Source organism: Heterodontus francisci, chromosome 4, assembly GCF_036365525.1.
Source record: "Heterodontus francisci isolate sHetFra1 chromosome 4, sHetFra1.hap1, whole genome shotgun sequence".
Classification (NCBI taxonomy): Eukaryota; Metazoa; Chordata; class Chondrichthyes; order Heterodontiformes; family Heterodontidae; genus Heterodontus; species Heterodontus francisci.
In genome coordinates this window covers 103,498,579-103,517,605 of record NC_090374.1, presented here as the reverse complement: position 1 = coordinate 103,517,605, position 19,027 = coordinate 103,498,579, and the positions used below count along the sequence as shown (strand labels likewise).

Here is a 19,027-nt window from a genome sequence, read left to right as displayed (position 1 = left end):
TTGTTGTTGGAGGCCAAACATCTCAGCCCCAGGAAATCACTACAGGAGTTCCTCAGGACAGTGTCCTGGGCCAAACAATCTTTAGCTACTTCATCAATGACCTTCCCTCCATCATAAGTTCAGAGGTAGGGATGTTCACAGATGATTGTTAAGTGTTCAGTACTATTCACAACTTCTCAGATAATGAAGCAGTTTCTACATGCATGCAGCAAAGCTTGGGCTGCTAAGTGGGGAGTAACATTCGTGCCACAAGTGCCAGGCAATGACCATCTCCAACAAGAGAGAATCTAACCATCTCTCTTTGACATTCAACGGCATTACCATCGTTGACTCACCAAACATTAACATCCTGGGCGTCACCATTGACCAGCAGCTGAACTGGAACAGCCACATAAATACTGTGGCTGCACAAGCAGGTGAGAAGCTGGATATTCTGTGACAAGTAACTTACCTCCCAACTCACCAGGGCCTTTCTACCATCTGCAAGGCACAAGTCAGGAGTATGATGAAACACGCTCCACTTACCTGAATGGGTGCAGCTCCTACAATGCTCAAGAAGCTCGATACCATCCAGGCCAAAGCACTCACTTGATTGGCACCACATCCACCACCTTAAACATTCACTCCCTCCACCATCAGTGCACAGTGGCAGCAGTGTGTACCATCTACAAGGTGCACTGCAGCAACTCACTAAGGCTCCTTCGATAGCACCTTCCAAACCCACGACCTCTACCACCTAGAAGGACAAGGGCAGCAGTCACACGGAACACCACCACCTGCAAGTTCCCCTCCAAGTCACTCATCATCCTTGACTTGGAACTATATCGCCGTTCAGTGAGTGGTTAAGGTCTGGAATGCACTGGCTAAGAGTGTGATGGAGGCAGGTTCAATTGAACCATTCAAAAGGGAAGTAGACTATTAAATGAAAAGGAAGAATGTGGAGGGTTACGGGGAGAAGGTGAGGGAGTGGCACTAGGTGAATTGCTCACCCGGAGAGCCGGTGTGGACACGATGGGCCGAATGGCCTCCTTCTGCGCTGTAACAATTCTGTGATTCCTTCATCGTTGCTGGGCCAAAGTCCTGGAACATGCTCCATAACAGCAATGTGGGAGCATCTTCAGCCGTTAAAGAGGTGGCTCAACCAGCAGCTTCTCAGGCACAATTAGAGATGGGCAATAAATGCTGGCTTTGCTAGTGACACCCACATCTTGTGAATAAATAAAGTGGTCAGCTCAAAGCTAACCAAACTTTTTTTATAGGGGGTGAAGGAACATTAAAGCAACATCGTTTTATGGACAAAATAACTGCCCATTGCTCGGATAAGCACCCACCATACATTTCATAATTAACCATACAGCCATTTACCAAAAGTATTGAACCAAAGGCCTAGACGCATACATCTTTACTAAATCATTAACAATCAGCTGCTGACTGCCATTTAAAAAATAGGAACACCAGTGATCAATAGCACAATTTCAGTTTTTAACCTGACAGCTGTCATTTATATTTCAGTGACACTGAAGAGTTCTGTTCTTTACCTGTAATATGAATACCAACTTGCCTTATGGCAAAGCAACCAATCAACATTTTCCTTCTGAAGAAAAGCTGGAAAATGGCATTGAAGTCTTTCAGTGACCTCAGGTTGCCGTTTTCTAACTGGCCTTCCCCAGGCAGGGGCCTATAAATGCCTGTTATTTTATCTACATTTCAAAGCAAATTCGGGTTGGGCTTCCCAGGAAGGATTTTTGCATCTGTAAAGATGCAGGCTGCAAGATGATTTTTTTTTTGTATTATAAAGTCACCAGCTATTCTGCTTTTGACCCCTACCTTTGACATCTTCACTTCCTACGCCATCAGCACAACCAAAGAGTTTCCAACACTGCCGCAGTTTGAGGCTATAATAATATCACAGTATTTGTAAACCAATTCAGACATCAGCCATAAATTATTCAAGGCAGACTCTGTTTGTTCAACTAGCAGTGAGAAATCCTGAGCTATAATTTCAGTAGCACAATCTCCCCTCCATCTACTAACCTATTCGATATCCACTCACTATTTTTCACAACAGGCTAACAGTTTCATCTTTCCCCACTTAATACCTTCAACCTGCCTATTTAACTTTTAGCTTTGTGAAGTCTGAATCAGTCTTTTTCTCAAACTAACTTACTCAAACCTCCCATTAGATCCCCTCCCCCACCTATAGAGCTTCATTATCCCATTCAGACAACAGCACACCCACGGGCTTGCAGCTTGAGATGGTCACACTGTTCAGTCTCTCTCCCTTCGTTCCTTTAATGTTTGTTTAAAGACGAAATAATTTTGTTATGTATGTACAAGAGGCACAGGGGACCTTGTGTTGAGGCTCAGTGTCTGGCAGGAGGCAGTTAATGTGGGCTGGTTACATATTTCACATAAATCCACAAGCTGCTGTTCACAATCCACCCAACCGGTCATGTCTGGGCATCAGCACCAAGCTGCAGGAACTCTTGTTTGTATGCTACATTTAAACCTTGTAGATTATTCCACGCACTGATGAACACTAAAGCATTTTTAGTCTATTGAATTTCGAGTTTGGAAAACTGACTGTTAAATTCAGTGCAAGACACTGTTACACCATGGACACTGCAAGGGAAAAAAAATCGACTTTCTTTTTCCCCTCCTGAATCAACAATTTAAATCTTTTTCTAATGTTTTATATTTGACTTTGGCAAACAGCTTAAATGTCATTAGTAAAATGATACATATTAAAAAGCACTATTATTTTATTACAGTTTAAAATGGCTGCACATATAGCAAAGCATATTTTAGCTTCTAGTTTCATGAACACATTGAAGCTCCCTGCTTCAGCCGAATTAAATCCATTAATGTGTACTGCAAATCTTAACTCAGTTTTGCAGATTGTTTGTTGTAGTTAGATATCCTTACGCTGCAGATATCTTCACAAACATTCACATCACTTCTACAGTATACGAACATTATTAAAGACTGACCATTCTTTTTTATTTATTTCAAAAACCTTGCCTCTCCTCTCCATTTACACTAGATAATCACAGCCAGAAGAAGGTCTGACAGTTTATGTAATGGTCTCCTGAGGCAATTTGTCATGCCAGATATTAGCCATCTTCTGCAGTTTAGTAGCCTATTTGTTTCCTTTTTGCTGTGTGCAAATGGTTTACCAGACAGAGCTGGAGAAAGAATTGCCTTTCATTCAGTTTGACATCTGAGCTGTTTCTACATGTCCATTGTACTGGTTCTCTTAGCATATCAAGCCATAGGCAATAACCCCATCCAACTTTCAAATTATCACTCCCGATGACTGGAACTTTCACATAATAATAAGCTCTGTTTCGCTGGTATTAGTAAAAAGCTGATCATCTTTTCACTATAACAGGGCAGACTCCTTTCTTTTCTACTGCTAACAAGCTAAGACTTGGCACCCTTCCCTTCTGCCTACACTGCAGTTTTTTATTTATTAGCGAAACACCCAAGACCTGGTAACACAAAGGAAATAGAATGGCCACTGGCAAACAATCACGTTAGCAATATCCCAACCAATCACATGGAGACATTCCATTCTATTTTAAGATGGAAAGAGAAAAACAACCGCAAGAGCATTACAGAAATTTGCACCAATTTCTTAAAAACTGCAATTTTATGCATGAAATGTTTTTTACCATCAGCCCCCGACCCATTTTCCTCCACAATAAAAGCAAAGCTTACTTTGCATCTGAATCCAAAGCATTTCTTTTTATACATTTCCTCCACTATTGCTATCTGAAAGACAGCAGAAAAGACCTCACTCTTGCAATGTTTAATTAGCCTAGTATGTAATTTAATCCTTTGATAAACATGGGGAGCATATTCTTGATTATTACTGCTCGTCCACTGAGTGACTAATTTTACATGATTCAATTATATCTTGTGTTTGTTACCATTTGGTCTGGGGCGGGGGTGAAATTCAGCCTTTATATGTAATTTTACAGTTGCTAAACAGATTTAGACAGAGAATTATTCCCTCAACTGCATTTGAAGAAATAAAATCCTCAGAATGAGGAGAAAAATGTAAAGAAAAATTACGTAGTGATACAGTAGGAAACAGGAATCCCTTTATCCTCAACTATTAATTCTTATAAAGCATAAAATATTCAATGGGTCAGAAGGTTATTTGATTCACCATGAACAACTCTATTATGGTCACCACAGGCTCTCTTATTGCACCACAAACAGCCACACATTCTGGTGCTAGAAAGCAGCCGTTTCCAGGAGCCTAGTTATTCTGAATACACTACATGACATTTTGTATTGAATTTATAAAAGCCCCCAGCTATTTTCAGTATTAGTCATTGCCTATTTAAAAACAAAGCTTCTTTCTATTAGTTAACACGAAGAATGAATGTTGTAAAACGTCAAACACTAAACTGGAGCTATTAACCACAAACATGTTCTAACTTTTAACATTAACTCTTCAGTCACTAAGTCTCCTTTTCCTTATTCTTTATGAAAACAGGACACACAAGTCATTAGACATCTGTAATATTGATGAGTACTATTCCCCCAGCACTGTATCGCCTGCCATTGATATGCACTGATGAAACCTGGATCTTTAATTTCTCCAATTTAATGTGGAGCAAAATGAAAAATAATACATTATTTCAGATAAAACAAAAAGGAACTCTGCTGCACAGCACTGATGTTCATCACATACAACACCACGAAGAAAGCAGAAAAATACTGTGATCTATTACAAATCTACAACCACAACTACCCAAGGGAAGAAGATTCTTCAAACAAACTGAACTTTTAACCATGGACACCAGGTGGTGAAATTCACAGTAACTCCAAACTACCAAAAATACCAGTGAAATGATAAATTTCAAGAGTTGACAGCCCTGTCTAGTTACTGTCTTCAAACATGTAGGATCTTCACGCTGCAAGCTTCGAGTGCTAAATCTGCTTTTATATTGCGCTGAGATCTGAGCTAGTGGCATAACCAGTCAACTAAATGTAAACTGGCTGAAATTAACTCAGGCCAATGGTCAGGAAGACACTTTGTGGTGAGGCTGCCAGTCCCACAATCTCACACAACATAAAAGCAGCTTGAGAAATGCACTGAAACAGGTTTGGGTTTGTAACATGTGAAGATTGGTACCAGCATAACCAACCTGCTCATGATTTGATGGCTAAGTGACCAAATGTGACAACCCAACTGGCTACTAATACCAGAGGTTACTGCTAGCCGTGAAACCGTACCCCAATAAAAAAATCAGTGCCTTTACAAATTGTGAGAAAATAAGGAAGAAAACTGGCAAAATACCCAGTGCATGCATTTTACCTTAAAGCAATCCCCTGAACTATTGCATAGAATTTACAAATCAGAAACAGGCCATTCAGCCCAACTGGGTCATGCTCCACATGAGCATCCTCCCAACCCTCTTCAACAACTGGCATTTATGAAGCACCTATAATGTAACAAAAGGTCCCAAAGCACATCACAGGAGTGTTAACAAACAAAATTTTACACCACGCCAAATAAGGAGATATTAGGGCAGTTGACCAAAATCTTGGCCATAGAAGCTGGTTTTAAGGAGTGTCTTAAAGGAGGAAAGAGAAGTATAGAGAGGTGGAGAGTTCTAGGGAGAGAATTGCAAAGCTTATGGGCTTGGCAGCTGAGGCACAGCCAAGGACGGTGCAGCAATTAAAATCAGGAATGCTCAAGAGGCCAGAATTGGAGCAGCGCGGGAGAATGTTATAGATAGGGAAGGGTAAGGCTATGGAGTGATTCAAAAACAAGCATGAGAATTTTAAAACCAAGGTGTTGCTTAACTGGGAGCCAATGTAGGTCAGCGAGCAGTGGGTGGTGGCTGAACATGATTTGGCGTGAGTTAGGATACGGGCAGCAGAGTTTAGGATGACCTTAAATTTATGGAGGGTGGAAGATGGGGTGCTGGCAAGGAATGTGTTGAAATAATCAAGTCTACAGGGAACAAATGCCTGGATAGGGATGAGCTGAGGCAGAGGCGGAGTCAGGCAATGTTATGGAAATGGAAATAGGCCGTCTTCGTGATGGCACGAATATGTGCTCGAACGCTCATCTCGGGGTCAAATATGAGACCAAGGTGATGAAGAGTCTGGTTCAGCCTCAGACAGTTGCCAAGGAGAGTGATGTAGTCAGTGGCTAGGAAATGGAGTTTGTAGTGGGGACTAAAGACAATGACTTCAGTTTTCCCAAGGAAATTTCTGCTCACCCAATACTGGATGTTGGACAAGGTCTAACTCTATCAGCATAATCTTCTATTCCTATCTATGTTTATCTAGATTTCCCTTAAATGCATCTCAGCAATCCATAGCTTAGAAAGTATCACAAATTTCAATTGGTTAAACAAGGATGGTGACTCAAATTTTATCAGAAACAAAATATATAAATGATTTAAAACCTCTTACCTTCCTCAGTTTCATGCCACACAATCCCTTCCAGGTTTACACTAGTTCCTGGTTCACAAGGTCCAAGGCATTCTGGTTCAGTCACTACTCCAACCTCGCATGTATTTATACCCATTGAACGAGTCCTTACTAAAAGCTGCTCAACTGGTGCAGCAATGCTGGATGAAGAAGGAAAATAGGAAGGCAGAATCTGAGGTGGCATGCTCACAGAGATTGGTGGCGGAGGTGCAGGCACAGTGAACAAGGGATCAACCTGGAAAAAACAGAAGAATGTTACCATCTGTATCTATAAAATTACAACTTAGTATATAGAGTCTAGGGCTGCTGCACCAGTTTTTTTTGCTGGACATAAACAACATCTCAACATCTTTGTCACAATCAAACAATTTTTGGTACACATACAAAGTGGCAAGTGTCACACAACTTTCATTGTCAATTAATACTCATGTTCAATTGTGTAGTTTGACCCCTCAATAATGCCATCATAAATAAATACAGCAAATTTCGTTAAAATGTCTTTGGAAAAGCATATAGAATTGTGTAACATTAAGGAATGATAGGAATCATCAGAAATAATCAATCTTACTCATTATCCCACATAAGGAAAAGCATAGTACACAAAAAGTCAATCTAATGAGCAAGTGCAAAACATTAATCACCCGGAGAAGGTTGCACTTGTGAAAAATAATATTGTGTTACATGACCTCTACATGGTTTCCCGATTAGAGGGAACTCATAGTAAAGGAGAGAAAGTCATGTTGATGGCACAGGGCTGATTTCAACTCTGTGCAAGTGGATGGGTTGTGAATGAACATACATACGAACATACAAATTAGGAGCAGGAGTAGGCCACTCGGCCCCTTGAGCCTGCTCCGCCATTCAACAAGATCATGGCTGATCGGATTGTAACCCCAACTCCACATTTCTGCCTACCCTGATAACCTGTCATCCTCTTGTTTATCAAGAATCTATCTACCGCTGCCTTAAAAATATTCAAAGACTCTGCTTCCACCACCTTTTGAGGAAGAGAATTCCAAAGACTCACAACCCTCTGAGAGAAAAAATTTCTCCTCATCCCTGTCTTAAATGGGTGACCCCTTATTTTTAAACAGTGATGCCTAGTTCTAGATTCTCCCACAAAAGGAAAAATCCTTTCCACATCAACCCTGTCAAGACCCCTCAGGATCTCTTATATCTTTCAATCAAGTCATCTCTTATTCTTCTATACTCCAGCGGATACAAGCCTAGCCTTTCCAACCTTTCTTCATAAGACAACCTGCCCATTCCAGGTATGTCTAGTAAACCTACACTGAACTGCTTCCAATGCATTTACATCCTTCTTTAAATAAGGAGACCAATACTGTACACAGTACTTCAGATGTGGTCTCACCAATGCCCTGTATAACTGAAGCATAACCTCCCGACATTTGTATTCAATTCCCCTAGCAAGAAATGATAACATTCTATTAGCTTTCCTAATTACTTGCTGTACCTGCATACTAACCTTTTGCGATTCAGGCACTAAGACACTGAGATCCCTCTGCATCTCAGAACTCTGCAATCTCTCATCATTTAGATCATATGCTTCTTTTTTATTCTTCCTGCCAAAATGGACAATTTCACATTTTCCTACATTATACTCCATTTGCCAGATCTTTGCCCACTCACTTAACCTATCTATATCCCTTTGTAGCCCCCTTATGTCCTCTTTTGAAGTTACTTTCCTACCAATCTTTGTGTCATTAGCAAATTTAGCAACCATACCTTTTGTCCTTTCATCTAAGTCATTTATATAAATTGCAAAGAGTTGAGGCCCCAGCACTGATCCCTGTGGCACGCCATTCGTTACATCTTGCCAAACAGAAAATGACCCATTTATGCCTACTCTCTGGGCTGGATTTTACCAGCACCCCGACGTCATGGGTCGTGGCAGGGGGAGCCAAGAAAATATCTCAAGGAGAGGCCCACCATGGGCCTCAACGCCGGGAAGGCCCCGCCCCATATTACCGGCAGCGTCGAGGCCTCATGGCGGCCCCTCTGCCACTCAGCGACGGGGACCTAATTAAAATATGTTAATTAATTTAAATTACATGAATAAAGACTTACCTTGCAGCAGCGGCTGTCCTGCTCCGATATTCTGGCTGGCAGTCGGAACTCCGCGTCTTCGGATCTCCGTTTGAGATCCGAGGCGGAACATTAGTGGGGAGGGAGCAGGAGTGAAGTTTTCAGGGTGGGGGAGAACAGCAAAAACTAACACAATTGTTGGAGGGGCTGGTGGGACAGGGTTGAAGGTTAAAGTAAAGAAGGTTCGGGGTGGGGGGGCAGGTCGAAATCAGGAGTTTACTTTTTTTGGGGGGAGAGTTTAAAAGATCAATTAATTATTCATTGGGAGGTGGGAGAGGGGATTGGACCTGTGAATAAAGGTTTAATTTTATTTTTTTTTAAACTGACTTGAAAAATTTAACTGATACGGAAGGGCCTGAAGCCCTTTAAAAAACGGTAGCTGCGCGGTAGCATCGGACGCCATTTCAGGGGACGGAGCGCCCACCCTCTCTACATCATCGGGGGCAGGCGGTCCGCTCCCTCCATGTAAATGAACCGCTGCGCTAAATACCGCAGAGGCTCAGCGGTGCACATCTCGCGCGTGCGCCACACCATTTTAGAAGCTCGCGGCCGAGATTGGCGGCGAGCTGTAAAATTCAGCCCTCTGTTTCCTGTTATCTAGCCAATCTTTTATCCATGCCAATATGGTACCCCCTACTCCATGTGCTTTTATTTTCTGCCATAACCTTTGATGTGGCACCTTATCAAATGCCTTCTGGAAATCTAAGTACAGTACATCAACCGGTTCCCCTTTATCCACAGCACATGTTGCTTCTTAATCTCACCCATACTGTACTTGGGGGGGTGGGGGGAAAAAGTTCACTTAACAACTATAAACAAACTTATTCAGCATACGTAAACTGCAGTATTCCTTTGATTGGTCCTTCTGGAGGCCTGCACTGAAACTCTTAGGTTCTGATCGTGAACTCTAAGGCAGGAGTTGATTCTAATCCTTGATCATCAGAAAGGTAGGTCATGGTTAGATTTTTATCAACTTATACTCTCCATACACATCAAAACAAGCCTTACAACAAGTAGGCAGACAAGACCAATTTACTAGTACGTGCTGATATCAGTTGCGACAAAGACACCAAATTGTGCAGGTTGTGAAGCTAAGCACCTCCAAATCATTTTGAAGCTTTAAAATGATTTACAATAATCATCTGAGGGGACTGCCTCACTGTGCATCAATAGTTATACTCCAGCATGGCTTTAACCTACCGTTAGCCATACAAGTCTCTGCACCTGGGTGAAGATTGTTAAACTTGCTGGGAAATCACAGTATACACCCACTCTGTTCTACTTCCACTGATCTATCACATTCATTGTACTTTACATCAAAAAAGAAAAATGAAGCCTGTGCGATTATCATGGGTTTTGACATATCATGAAATACCACATAATGAAGAGCATTGTGACATCCTATTTAATGGATCAGCCATTGTGTCTGCAACTTGTCCACTCAGATTAAGAAGCTTCTCAGATTCAGGACTGCAGTAGGTTAAAGCTTAGTGAAAGCACGGGCATGCCCTTGCAATCCAATTCGTGCGGATCACAGTAATAAAACTGCTGATTGGCAAAGGTATTACATTCTCACTATAACAATCCTGCACTTTGTAATTTAATACCTTTAAAAACCTCTGATATCAGGATAGAATCTCTCCTCCCCCAACAATGCAAGATCTGCTGGAACACATAAAGCTCCAGGGAAAGACAGTGACCGTTTTAATACTGAAAGACACATTTTTTTGATGAAACCTTCCTTGTATGTTTATTGAAAACCCATTTCAAATGTTACCACAAGCAAAAGACTATAATCAAATGTAGCCCCGTGGAGCATATTACAGGATATTTTTTCCCCTGCGCATAGGCAAAATTCAAACTGAATGAGAATAAAAACAAGAGACACAAAACCTTATTCAGTGTAAAAAGGCTAACAATGTGACACTGATGAGACACTTTCCATGAGGCAACACTCTGGTACCATCTGTTTCACTGAGCAACTCAGTCCTTAAAATTCCCACACAAAATAACATACCACACTAAAAATAAGAAAAGACCAATTTTATTTTTAAATGTATCTACTTTTGAGATGATCAACTTACAGTGTTCCCTCCCCCCATTCCCATAAACTGCTCTCATGTCCATCCTATTGTGAAGGCAATTAAAGCCACACACAGTCTTTTCTTGTGGCAGAGGAGGAGCACATTGAAAGCAGAGATCAGCCATACACAAAACATTAGGTGCGCAAGTCTTAACAGCTGAATGTGGCGGACTGTTAAAGCCGGGAAAGAAAATGTCAGAATCAGACACTGCTTTCCACAGTATTACTGCAATGTGACATTCCCAGGTAATATTATGTACTGATCAGAATTCTGGCAATTCATCATAGAAACCAGAGTGGAGAGACAGCGAGAACATAATAGGTTATCCACTCTGCAAAGGGATTCACACACTTAACTAAAACTGCACCCAACTGTTATAGGGAGTCCAAGTCGTTTCAAAGGCTCTTATTCATTACTTATTAATGCTCGTAATGCAAATGTAAGTGATTTTTTTTCAATTTATGTTGCATTGTGATATAAAGTATTTTGATGATCACCAATCTGTGTTGCACAATGAGTTTTTAAAGATGCAAGACCTTTGAATTTAACCGCCGAAACCTTCCAAGAATAACTGAGCCACCTATTTACAATCAAATCCTTCTGTATGCTTTAGTGATCTTGATAAGAAATGGTCATGATCCTCCAATATCTTGCTTTATTTGAGTAACTCACATTCTTTCTTTTGTACCAACTGTCAGAAAAGTGTTCGGGCATTTTGTAATTATCCCAGTCTACCAGCAAAGCTTCTGCAGAATAATTTTTTATAAAGCCGACGCTAATTTAACTAAAAGATATTACAGTACTGTCACCAATCTAATCATTAGTACTCCAACAGCAGTCATGTGAACACATCAATTATGGACAAGTGGCAAAAACTCCAGAGATCCAGCAGATTAACAGGCGATCCTCTGTTTTACAAGCGCACATCAAAAGGAATATTAATAAGAGGAGGGGGCGTTGTGAGAGCTTGTCAGGCTGATTCAGCCATGGATGTAAAGCATTTCCTCCAGCCTTTTCCACGAAACTATTCCATGAAAGGAATTGGCACCAACTACAAAGTCCAAAACCTCCACCTTTTCAAAAGCACTGTTAGGATCACTGTTAACATTTAGCAAAATAAAAACTCTGGAGTTAATTTTATACCGTTGTTCTAACAAATATTTAGGACTGGGTACTTTTAAAAGCATCAGTTCCATTTCTTCTCATTTCCACGCCTCTCTCATGGTAGTACCCAGTTTTATCAAAATTTTAAAATCCCTTAAAGTGTGCATTTCAGCCCATAATGGTTAAGGATGTTGAATCTAAACATTGCAAAACAACTGGAGTCATATCAAGGTGCAATTCTTCATATACTAATTTCGTAGAATCTGCAATAAGTCTTCTGAAATTCAGATGCATTACAGCTCCAGAGTTTGATTATTTAATGCACTTGGGATAATTTTAACTCCAGTATGTGTCCATAATATCTAATACATACAGTACTATTAGTCACAAGCACACAATAAGCTGGTTTAAAGACAGGGCAGTTTGTTACATACTTGTCCATCTTCATGCTGTGAACAGTTATTTCAAATGCAGATGGATTTTTTATTTACAGCCTCCAAATCCACTAATGCTCTTCTAGACCACTCTGTGTGGCCCAATGTAAACTACTGAATATAGTATTACTAAAATCTCTGGAAATGTTATTGTTACCCAGTATACCAGTGGCAATTCCCAGCTGGACACACACTGTTGTGAGTTTTTTCCATCTCCCTCCCCAAAACCTTAGCGCTAATACAGCTCTAATAACCAGGACAGAAACACTTGCTCTGCACAGTTACCTCCTGTTTTGAATTCATTGCAGCAGATTTACAAGGTCAATGGCATCAGTCAGTACTAAATACGTAGAGATTTTAAGAGGGCTGGAGGAATGTTACAGATAGAAAGGCATAAACTGTAGCCAAAGGGTGAGGATTAAAGGAAAGAATAATACAAAATGAGTGCATTATTTTCCGTGGCATGTAGTTACAGAATCATTCTCAAAAACAAATCTCAACATTTTACGTATAAGGGTGTGACATTTTTCTTTCAACAGAAAACAGGATGATGCAATGTTTGTCTGTAATTAGCATGCACATTCTCAAAAATTACATGTCTCAAAGCAGTGCTATCCTAAATTTCATTGGCAGGTCATTAATTGTGGAAAAAATAGACAATCTCCCACTTTTCATTAAAAGAGGAATTTATCTCCTCTGCACCCCCTCCATAAAGGCAAATAATGATCTATAGATCCAATCTGCTCAATATGAACAAGTGTTAAATTAGGCTCACAACAAGCAGATATTCAAATACAGGTAAAATGTGGCTGACAGTATTGTTTAGTCCTTGCCTAGTAGATGGCTCTGGTATCTGTAATTAACATATGGATGCAATCTTCACATTCACGCAATTAGTCACAGACGTTGTGGGTAAACTGAGAAAGCAAATGCTGCTCATCACAAGGATTTACAACCACAAGCACCACACAATAAGCTCACTTCTTCCTATTATGCATGCACAGCCAGTAAGTGCAAACCCATTTTTTTCTTCCTATGTCTCCTAAATGAGCACGGGTTCGGCATAAAACCTTTAAGCAGCGCTCAGTGTCAGAGCAAGGAATGAATCCAGAACAATAATGCCTTTCATAGCAACTGTACTCAGCACAATCAGTCTGACCAGTTTTATGTTTCCTTTAAGCTATGGAGATGCAGCAAAGCGAATGATTCACTCATGCCACAAAAGGAACTAATATAAATGTCACCTAACAATAGTGTATGGGATGTTAGTGCACATTTTAAAACCAGATATAGCTTATTCCAGATGAAAAACAAAGTGCTTGTTCTGAAAAATGGTTGACAGAAAATGGGAGTTCCTCCACCCAACATTAATTTTCTCCCCTCCTCCATGGAACCTACGAACTCACACAGGATTACAGCTCCTCGCTTCTCAAGTGCTCATTCTTCATTTGCAACTCCAGATAGCAACAGCAGGCTAGTTCAACAGGAGAGCATCATTGTTGAACCTGGCCCTCATCTGATGCCCACAAATGTACACTCAACAGGGGTTGAGGGAGTGGGGGTGGGTGGTATGCATCAATTCATTACTGTCAGAAGCAGAGGCCTTAGGTGATTTCCCCTCTCCCTATTCCACCGGAGGAGAGGTGGTGGCATAGCGGTAATGTCACTGAACCGGTAATCCAGAGGCCCAGGCTAATGACAGCCGATGGAATTTCAATCCAATTAATTAATTTTAAAAATCTGGAATGTAAAGTTAGTCTCAGTAATGATAATCAATTATTGTAAAGATCCATCTGGTTCACTAATGTCCTTTAGGGGAGGAAATCTGCCGTCCATACCTGGTCTGGCCTACATGTGGCTCCAGACCCACAGCAATGTGGTTCACTCTTAACTGCCCTCTAGCAAGCCACTCAGTTGTTAAGGGCAATTAGAGATGGGCAACAAATGCCGGCCTTGCCAGCAATGCCCACATCCCATGAAACAATAAAAAAAAGCTGAGATGAGTTAATTCAGCATAGACCAGAAATGAATTTTAATAGTCTGCGCCGAAGTAGGCAGCAGCCGTAAGAAAATGCGGCCCGCCCTCAGGGCCACCATGTCACGGAGCCGCAGCGATTTCAAACGCGGCAGTTCATATGCATGGCCAGGGCACCCACCTCCCACGATGATATGGAGTGGGCGGGCGAGCTGTCACAGGCAACAGCATCCAATGCCAATGCACAGGCGCCATATTTAAAGGGTTCACAGCCCTCAATGGGCATTTAAAATTTAAAGGGCCAGGTAAGTGAACGTTTCGCAAAATACAATTACATTATCTTTCCAAGCATTTTCCCACCCCCCAGTGGCATTTTAAAACTTTCCTACCCTCTTCCCCGCTCCCCCAGAATTTGTATATTGAGAATTTGACCTTTCCCGCCCAAAGTTCAGCACCTTTGCCCTTTACCCTTTCCCATCACCCCCCCCGATCAATCCGCAGCATTGTCACCCCACTCCCCGCTCCCACACAGAGAAAGAATCCTCCTCCCTCCTCCCCACGTGTCGTGCCACGTTTCCCCAAACAGGGATTCGAAGGCGTGGCACTGTCGGCCACCTGAATGAAGATCGGTGCGGCGAATTAGGAGGCGACATGAACCTCATTAAATCAGCTATATAAACTAGTTTACATATTGAAATGGAGGTCCTGTTGCCAAGTGGGGGGACAGCCGCCACAAGGCCTCACCACCGCTGCCGAGATCGGCACGGGGCCTGTCGACAGGCCTCTGTCATACTGATCATCACTGCCCCCCTGCCACCGTTCCTGACGGCGGAGAGGCGTTAAAATCCAGCCTGAAATCTGAGACTTTCCTAATCTGTATGGTTTAGTAGAACAAGGCCTTCAATTAACCCACTGAGGCTAAAAGGAGTTCCTCTTATTCACAGAATGATTACAGTGCTGAAGGAGGCCATTCTGCCCATCGTGTCCGCACTGACTGTTCGAATAAGCAATTCACTGAGTGCCACTCCCCCACCTCCTCCCTGTAACCATGCATATTCTTCCTTTTCATATAACTGTCTAATTCCCTTCTGAATGCTTCAATTGAGCCTGCCTCCACCACACTCTCAGGCACCGCATTCCAGACCTTGCCCACTCTCTGCGTGAAGAAATTTTTCCTCATGTCACTTTTGCTTCTTTTACAAATTACTTTCAATCCATGCCTTCTCATGATCCTTTCATGAGTGGGAACAGTTTTTCTCTATCTACTCTGTCCAAACCCCTCATGATTTTGAATACCTTTACAAATCTCCTCTCATCCTTCTCTTCTCCAAGGAAAACAGTCCTAACTTCTCCAATCTCTTCATAACCTAAGTTCCTCATCTCTGGAACCATTCTCGTGAATCTTTTCTGCACTGTCTCCAATGCCTTCACATCTTTCCTAAAGTGCAGCACTCAGAACTGGACACAATACTCCAGCTGAGGCCGAACTAGTGTCTTATACAAGTTTAACATAACTTCCTTGCTCTTGTAGTCTATGCCCTTATTAATAAAGCCCAAGATACTCTGTGCTTTATTAACTGCTCTCTCAACCTGTCCTGCCACCTTCAATGACTTATGCATATATACAACCAAATCCTTGTGCTCCTGCACCTCCTTTAGAATTGTAACCTTTATTTTATATTGTCTCTCCATGTTCTTCCTACAAAAATGAATCACTTCACATTTCTCTGCATTGAACTTCATCTGCCACTTATCCACCCATTCCACCAACTAGTCTATGCAATTTGCAGACCCTGCAATCTGCAACTTTTCCTGGTTCCACAAGTGCTTGAACCTAACCAGCCAATACTTTTTAAATATTAACAGTTTTCTAAAATACACATGCACAAAGAGAAAGTACACCAAGAAGTCCAGAGTTCATTTACGTAAAAACTAAAGCTCTAGTGCCTTGTAATGCAATCTAATCACCGATTAAAATGACTCTTAAGTCACCAATGACACCACTGTCCTTTGAACAAAATGTTTAAACTTGTGATACATTACACCTTGTTTTTGTTCTCAATTTTGAGTAAATATTTCGTAACATCAATTGTTTGTGTAGCTTGAGGAAATTTTAAGTGCAGTATGTCCAATTATCATATTTGATTATGCAATCTGCGAGAGTAGGTCTTGCAACATATCACACAGCGCATTTTGTGACTAATAGTGCTTAATACTGCTTTTAATGGCTGTGCTGAGTCAATATGGTATTTGGCAGGGTGTTCCTGGAGGTTTGGTATTTTTTGTAATTAGTGCTGTAATCTCCTCCAGTCCCACAACCCTCCTAGATATCTGCGCTCTTCTAATTTTGGCCTCTTGTGCATCCTTGACTTTAACCGCTCTACCATTGGCGGCCATGCCTTCAGTTGCCTAGTCCCTAAGCTCTGGAATGCCCTCCCTACACCTCTCTGCCTCTAAACCTCACTTTCCTTCTTTAAGACACTCCTTAAAACCTCCCTCTTTGTCCAAGTGTTTGATCATCTGACCGAAATGTGGCTCGGTAGCAAAGTTTGTTCTATAATGCTCCTGTGAAGCACCTTAGGATGTTTTATAACATTAAAGGTGCTATATAAATATAAGTTGTTGTTTAGAATTGAACCATACTCCTAGAACGGAATTTTAGTTACAACCAATGTTGCCATCCTGTTACCAGCTTCAAAGGTTGGGAAAACTATCAAACCCATTCTTTCTGATCATTTTATAAGTTTCTAGTTCCTTTACTGCAGGTAGCAATGAAGATCTGCATTCACCAAAAACAGAAAATGTAAGTGATTTTTCATATACTTGTTAGCTTCGCCCCCATTTTGTGTTACTCCACTCACTGGGTATTTGGGGTCGGGGTGTGGGATGAGTGAATAAATGTTTATAAAATTTAAAAGAGTCATGCATTTTTTAGGATTTAGGATTTTTTAGGGGCGGCACAGTGGCGCAGTGGTTAGCACCGCAGCCTCACAGCTCCAGGGACCCGGGTTCGATTCTGGGTACTGCCTGTGTGGAGTTTGCAAGTTCTCCCTGTGTCTGCGTGGGTTTCCTCCGGGTACTCCGGTTTCCTCCCACATGCCAAAGACTTGCAAGTTGATAGGTAAATTGGCCATTATAAATTGCCCCTAGTATAGGTAGGTGGGAGGGAAATATATAGGGACAGGTGGGGATGTGATAGGAATATGGGATTAGTGTAGGATTAGTATAAATGGGTGGTTGATGGTCGGCACAGACTCGGTGGGCCGAAGGGCCTGTTTCAGTGCTGTATCTCTAAACAAAAATATAGAATATTCAGTTACTGTGTTTATTACATGTTATTACCACAGTAGTTTCACTCACTCTGCTGCTGCATGTTGTTACATGGTTACTGCCTAAAATATCAGAAATGAAAGTTTGCAGATACAAATGACAGGATTTACCAAGTGACAGTTCAGTTTCTTTTAAATCCAACTTCTGTGTTTGTAGTTTTGTATAGAGCACCAGAAGGACACAAAATGCACAGTACTCTATGCCATCTAAAATTTAGCTGGGCAAATTTACTTTCCAGAGGTGGAGACCAAGGCCTCACAATTCTTGGGCATCCACTTCACCAGTGGTAGGGCAAAATCCCAATTCCTCCAAACCCCAAATGGAGGCTCCATCCACCTCCCTAGGGTGGGGTTAATTGCAGAGTGGCTGTGCACCCCGATATTCCTGCCAAAAGGTGGTGTGCCCTGCAGTTACACTGCACAAGATGCCTTCCAGAATGGGCCAAATAAAACAAAACATTTGGGAATGAAACATCTTTGCTCTGAGCAGAGCCTATTTTCCATCAGAATAAGATAATCAATCACCTCTGGGATCAATCGCCTTATTTTAGCAAAGGATTGGGTCCAATTTGAAGTCTCAATGGGACTCATGCCAGCTCTCAGCTGTGCCATACCAAGGCTGCAGAAAGCAGAAGAAGCCTGAGAACTCCCACATGTACTTCCTTAACATGTGGTTGGAAGATCCGCCCATATCCCCTCACGAGAATTCAAAGGGCCACGTAAAATGGAGCAGAATCTTATCATAGCTTGGATCCACACCATATTTCTGGCACCCTCCCAAGTGAAAATCAGGCTTGTGCCCTCTCTGGCCCCAGAACTTTCTGGGCCCAGGCCTTTTGATGAATAGTCGGCAAGAAGAGTATGGATGGATAAGCTTGCGTTTCTGAATACAAAATGCAGGACTTCATTGCATATTCACCTTTCTATCTAATGGTAGGTCTCACAATAAAGTGTCATCTGCACAGTTTAATTTGGTGTTATTCTGCTGAATTGACAACAGCCTTGTTGCAAATGTAAAACAGAACCAGGAAACTCACAAAAAATTCGACACAACACTGAAGGGCATGTCAAAAGAAGTATTGTCTACACATGTAGCATTCAAATTGTACAATACAGCTTGGATAGACACTACATTCATTTGCAACATCAACAACAGTACAGTATAATAATGATGAGGCTTTACCTCTGGAAAAAAAAACATTTCATTCCAATTAACAGTAAAACCATCAGAGAGAGAACAGTGTAGAGGTAGTTTGACGATTGCAAAACGCTCAGCAGTGATTCACAATACAAATTAATGCTTGCATATGGTAATTAAGCCACTGATTTATGGCAGGGTATGCTAAGTGCAACCGATTACAAAATGCAAAGCTGCACAGGCGCTACAACACAGAAAAAAGCTTAAAGCGAGGAATGATGTTAGCAATCTCTAGCAGCAAATGCATTATTGCATTTCAGCTTCTGTACTGCCTTTGAATTCCATCCCCCATCAGTAAATAAAAAGGAATTACATAGATATAAGGCTAAAGTATTCAA

At 41.5% G+C, this 19,027-nt stretch overlaps 1 protein-coding gene across 5 annotated transcripts in view; it reads right to left on the bottom strand.

The window, feature by feature from the left end:
• The window catches only part of LOC137369168 (zinc finger protein 608-like), a 107,048-nt gene that overhangs the window by 72,858 nt on the left and 15,163 nt on the right, over positions 1-19,027 (bottom strand). For all 5 annotated transcript variants that reach the window (XM_068029933.1, XM_068029934.1, XM_068029932.1 and 2 more), the window contains one exon: positions 6,442-6,694. In XM_068029933.1, the coding sequence (XP_067886034.1) occupies positions 6,442-6,694 (253 nt within the window). The remainder of the gene's footprint in view (positions 1-6,441; positions 6,695-19,027) is intronic.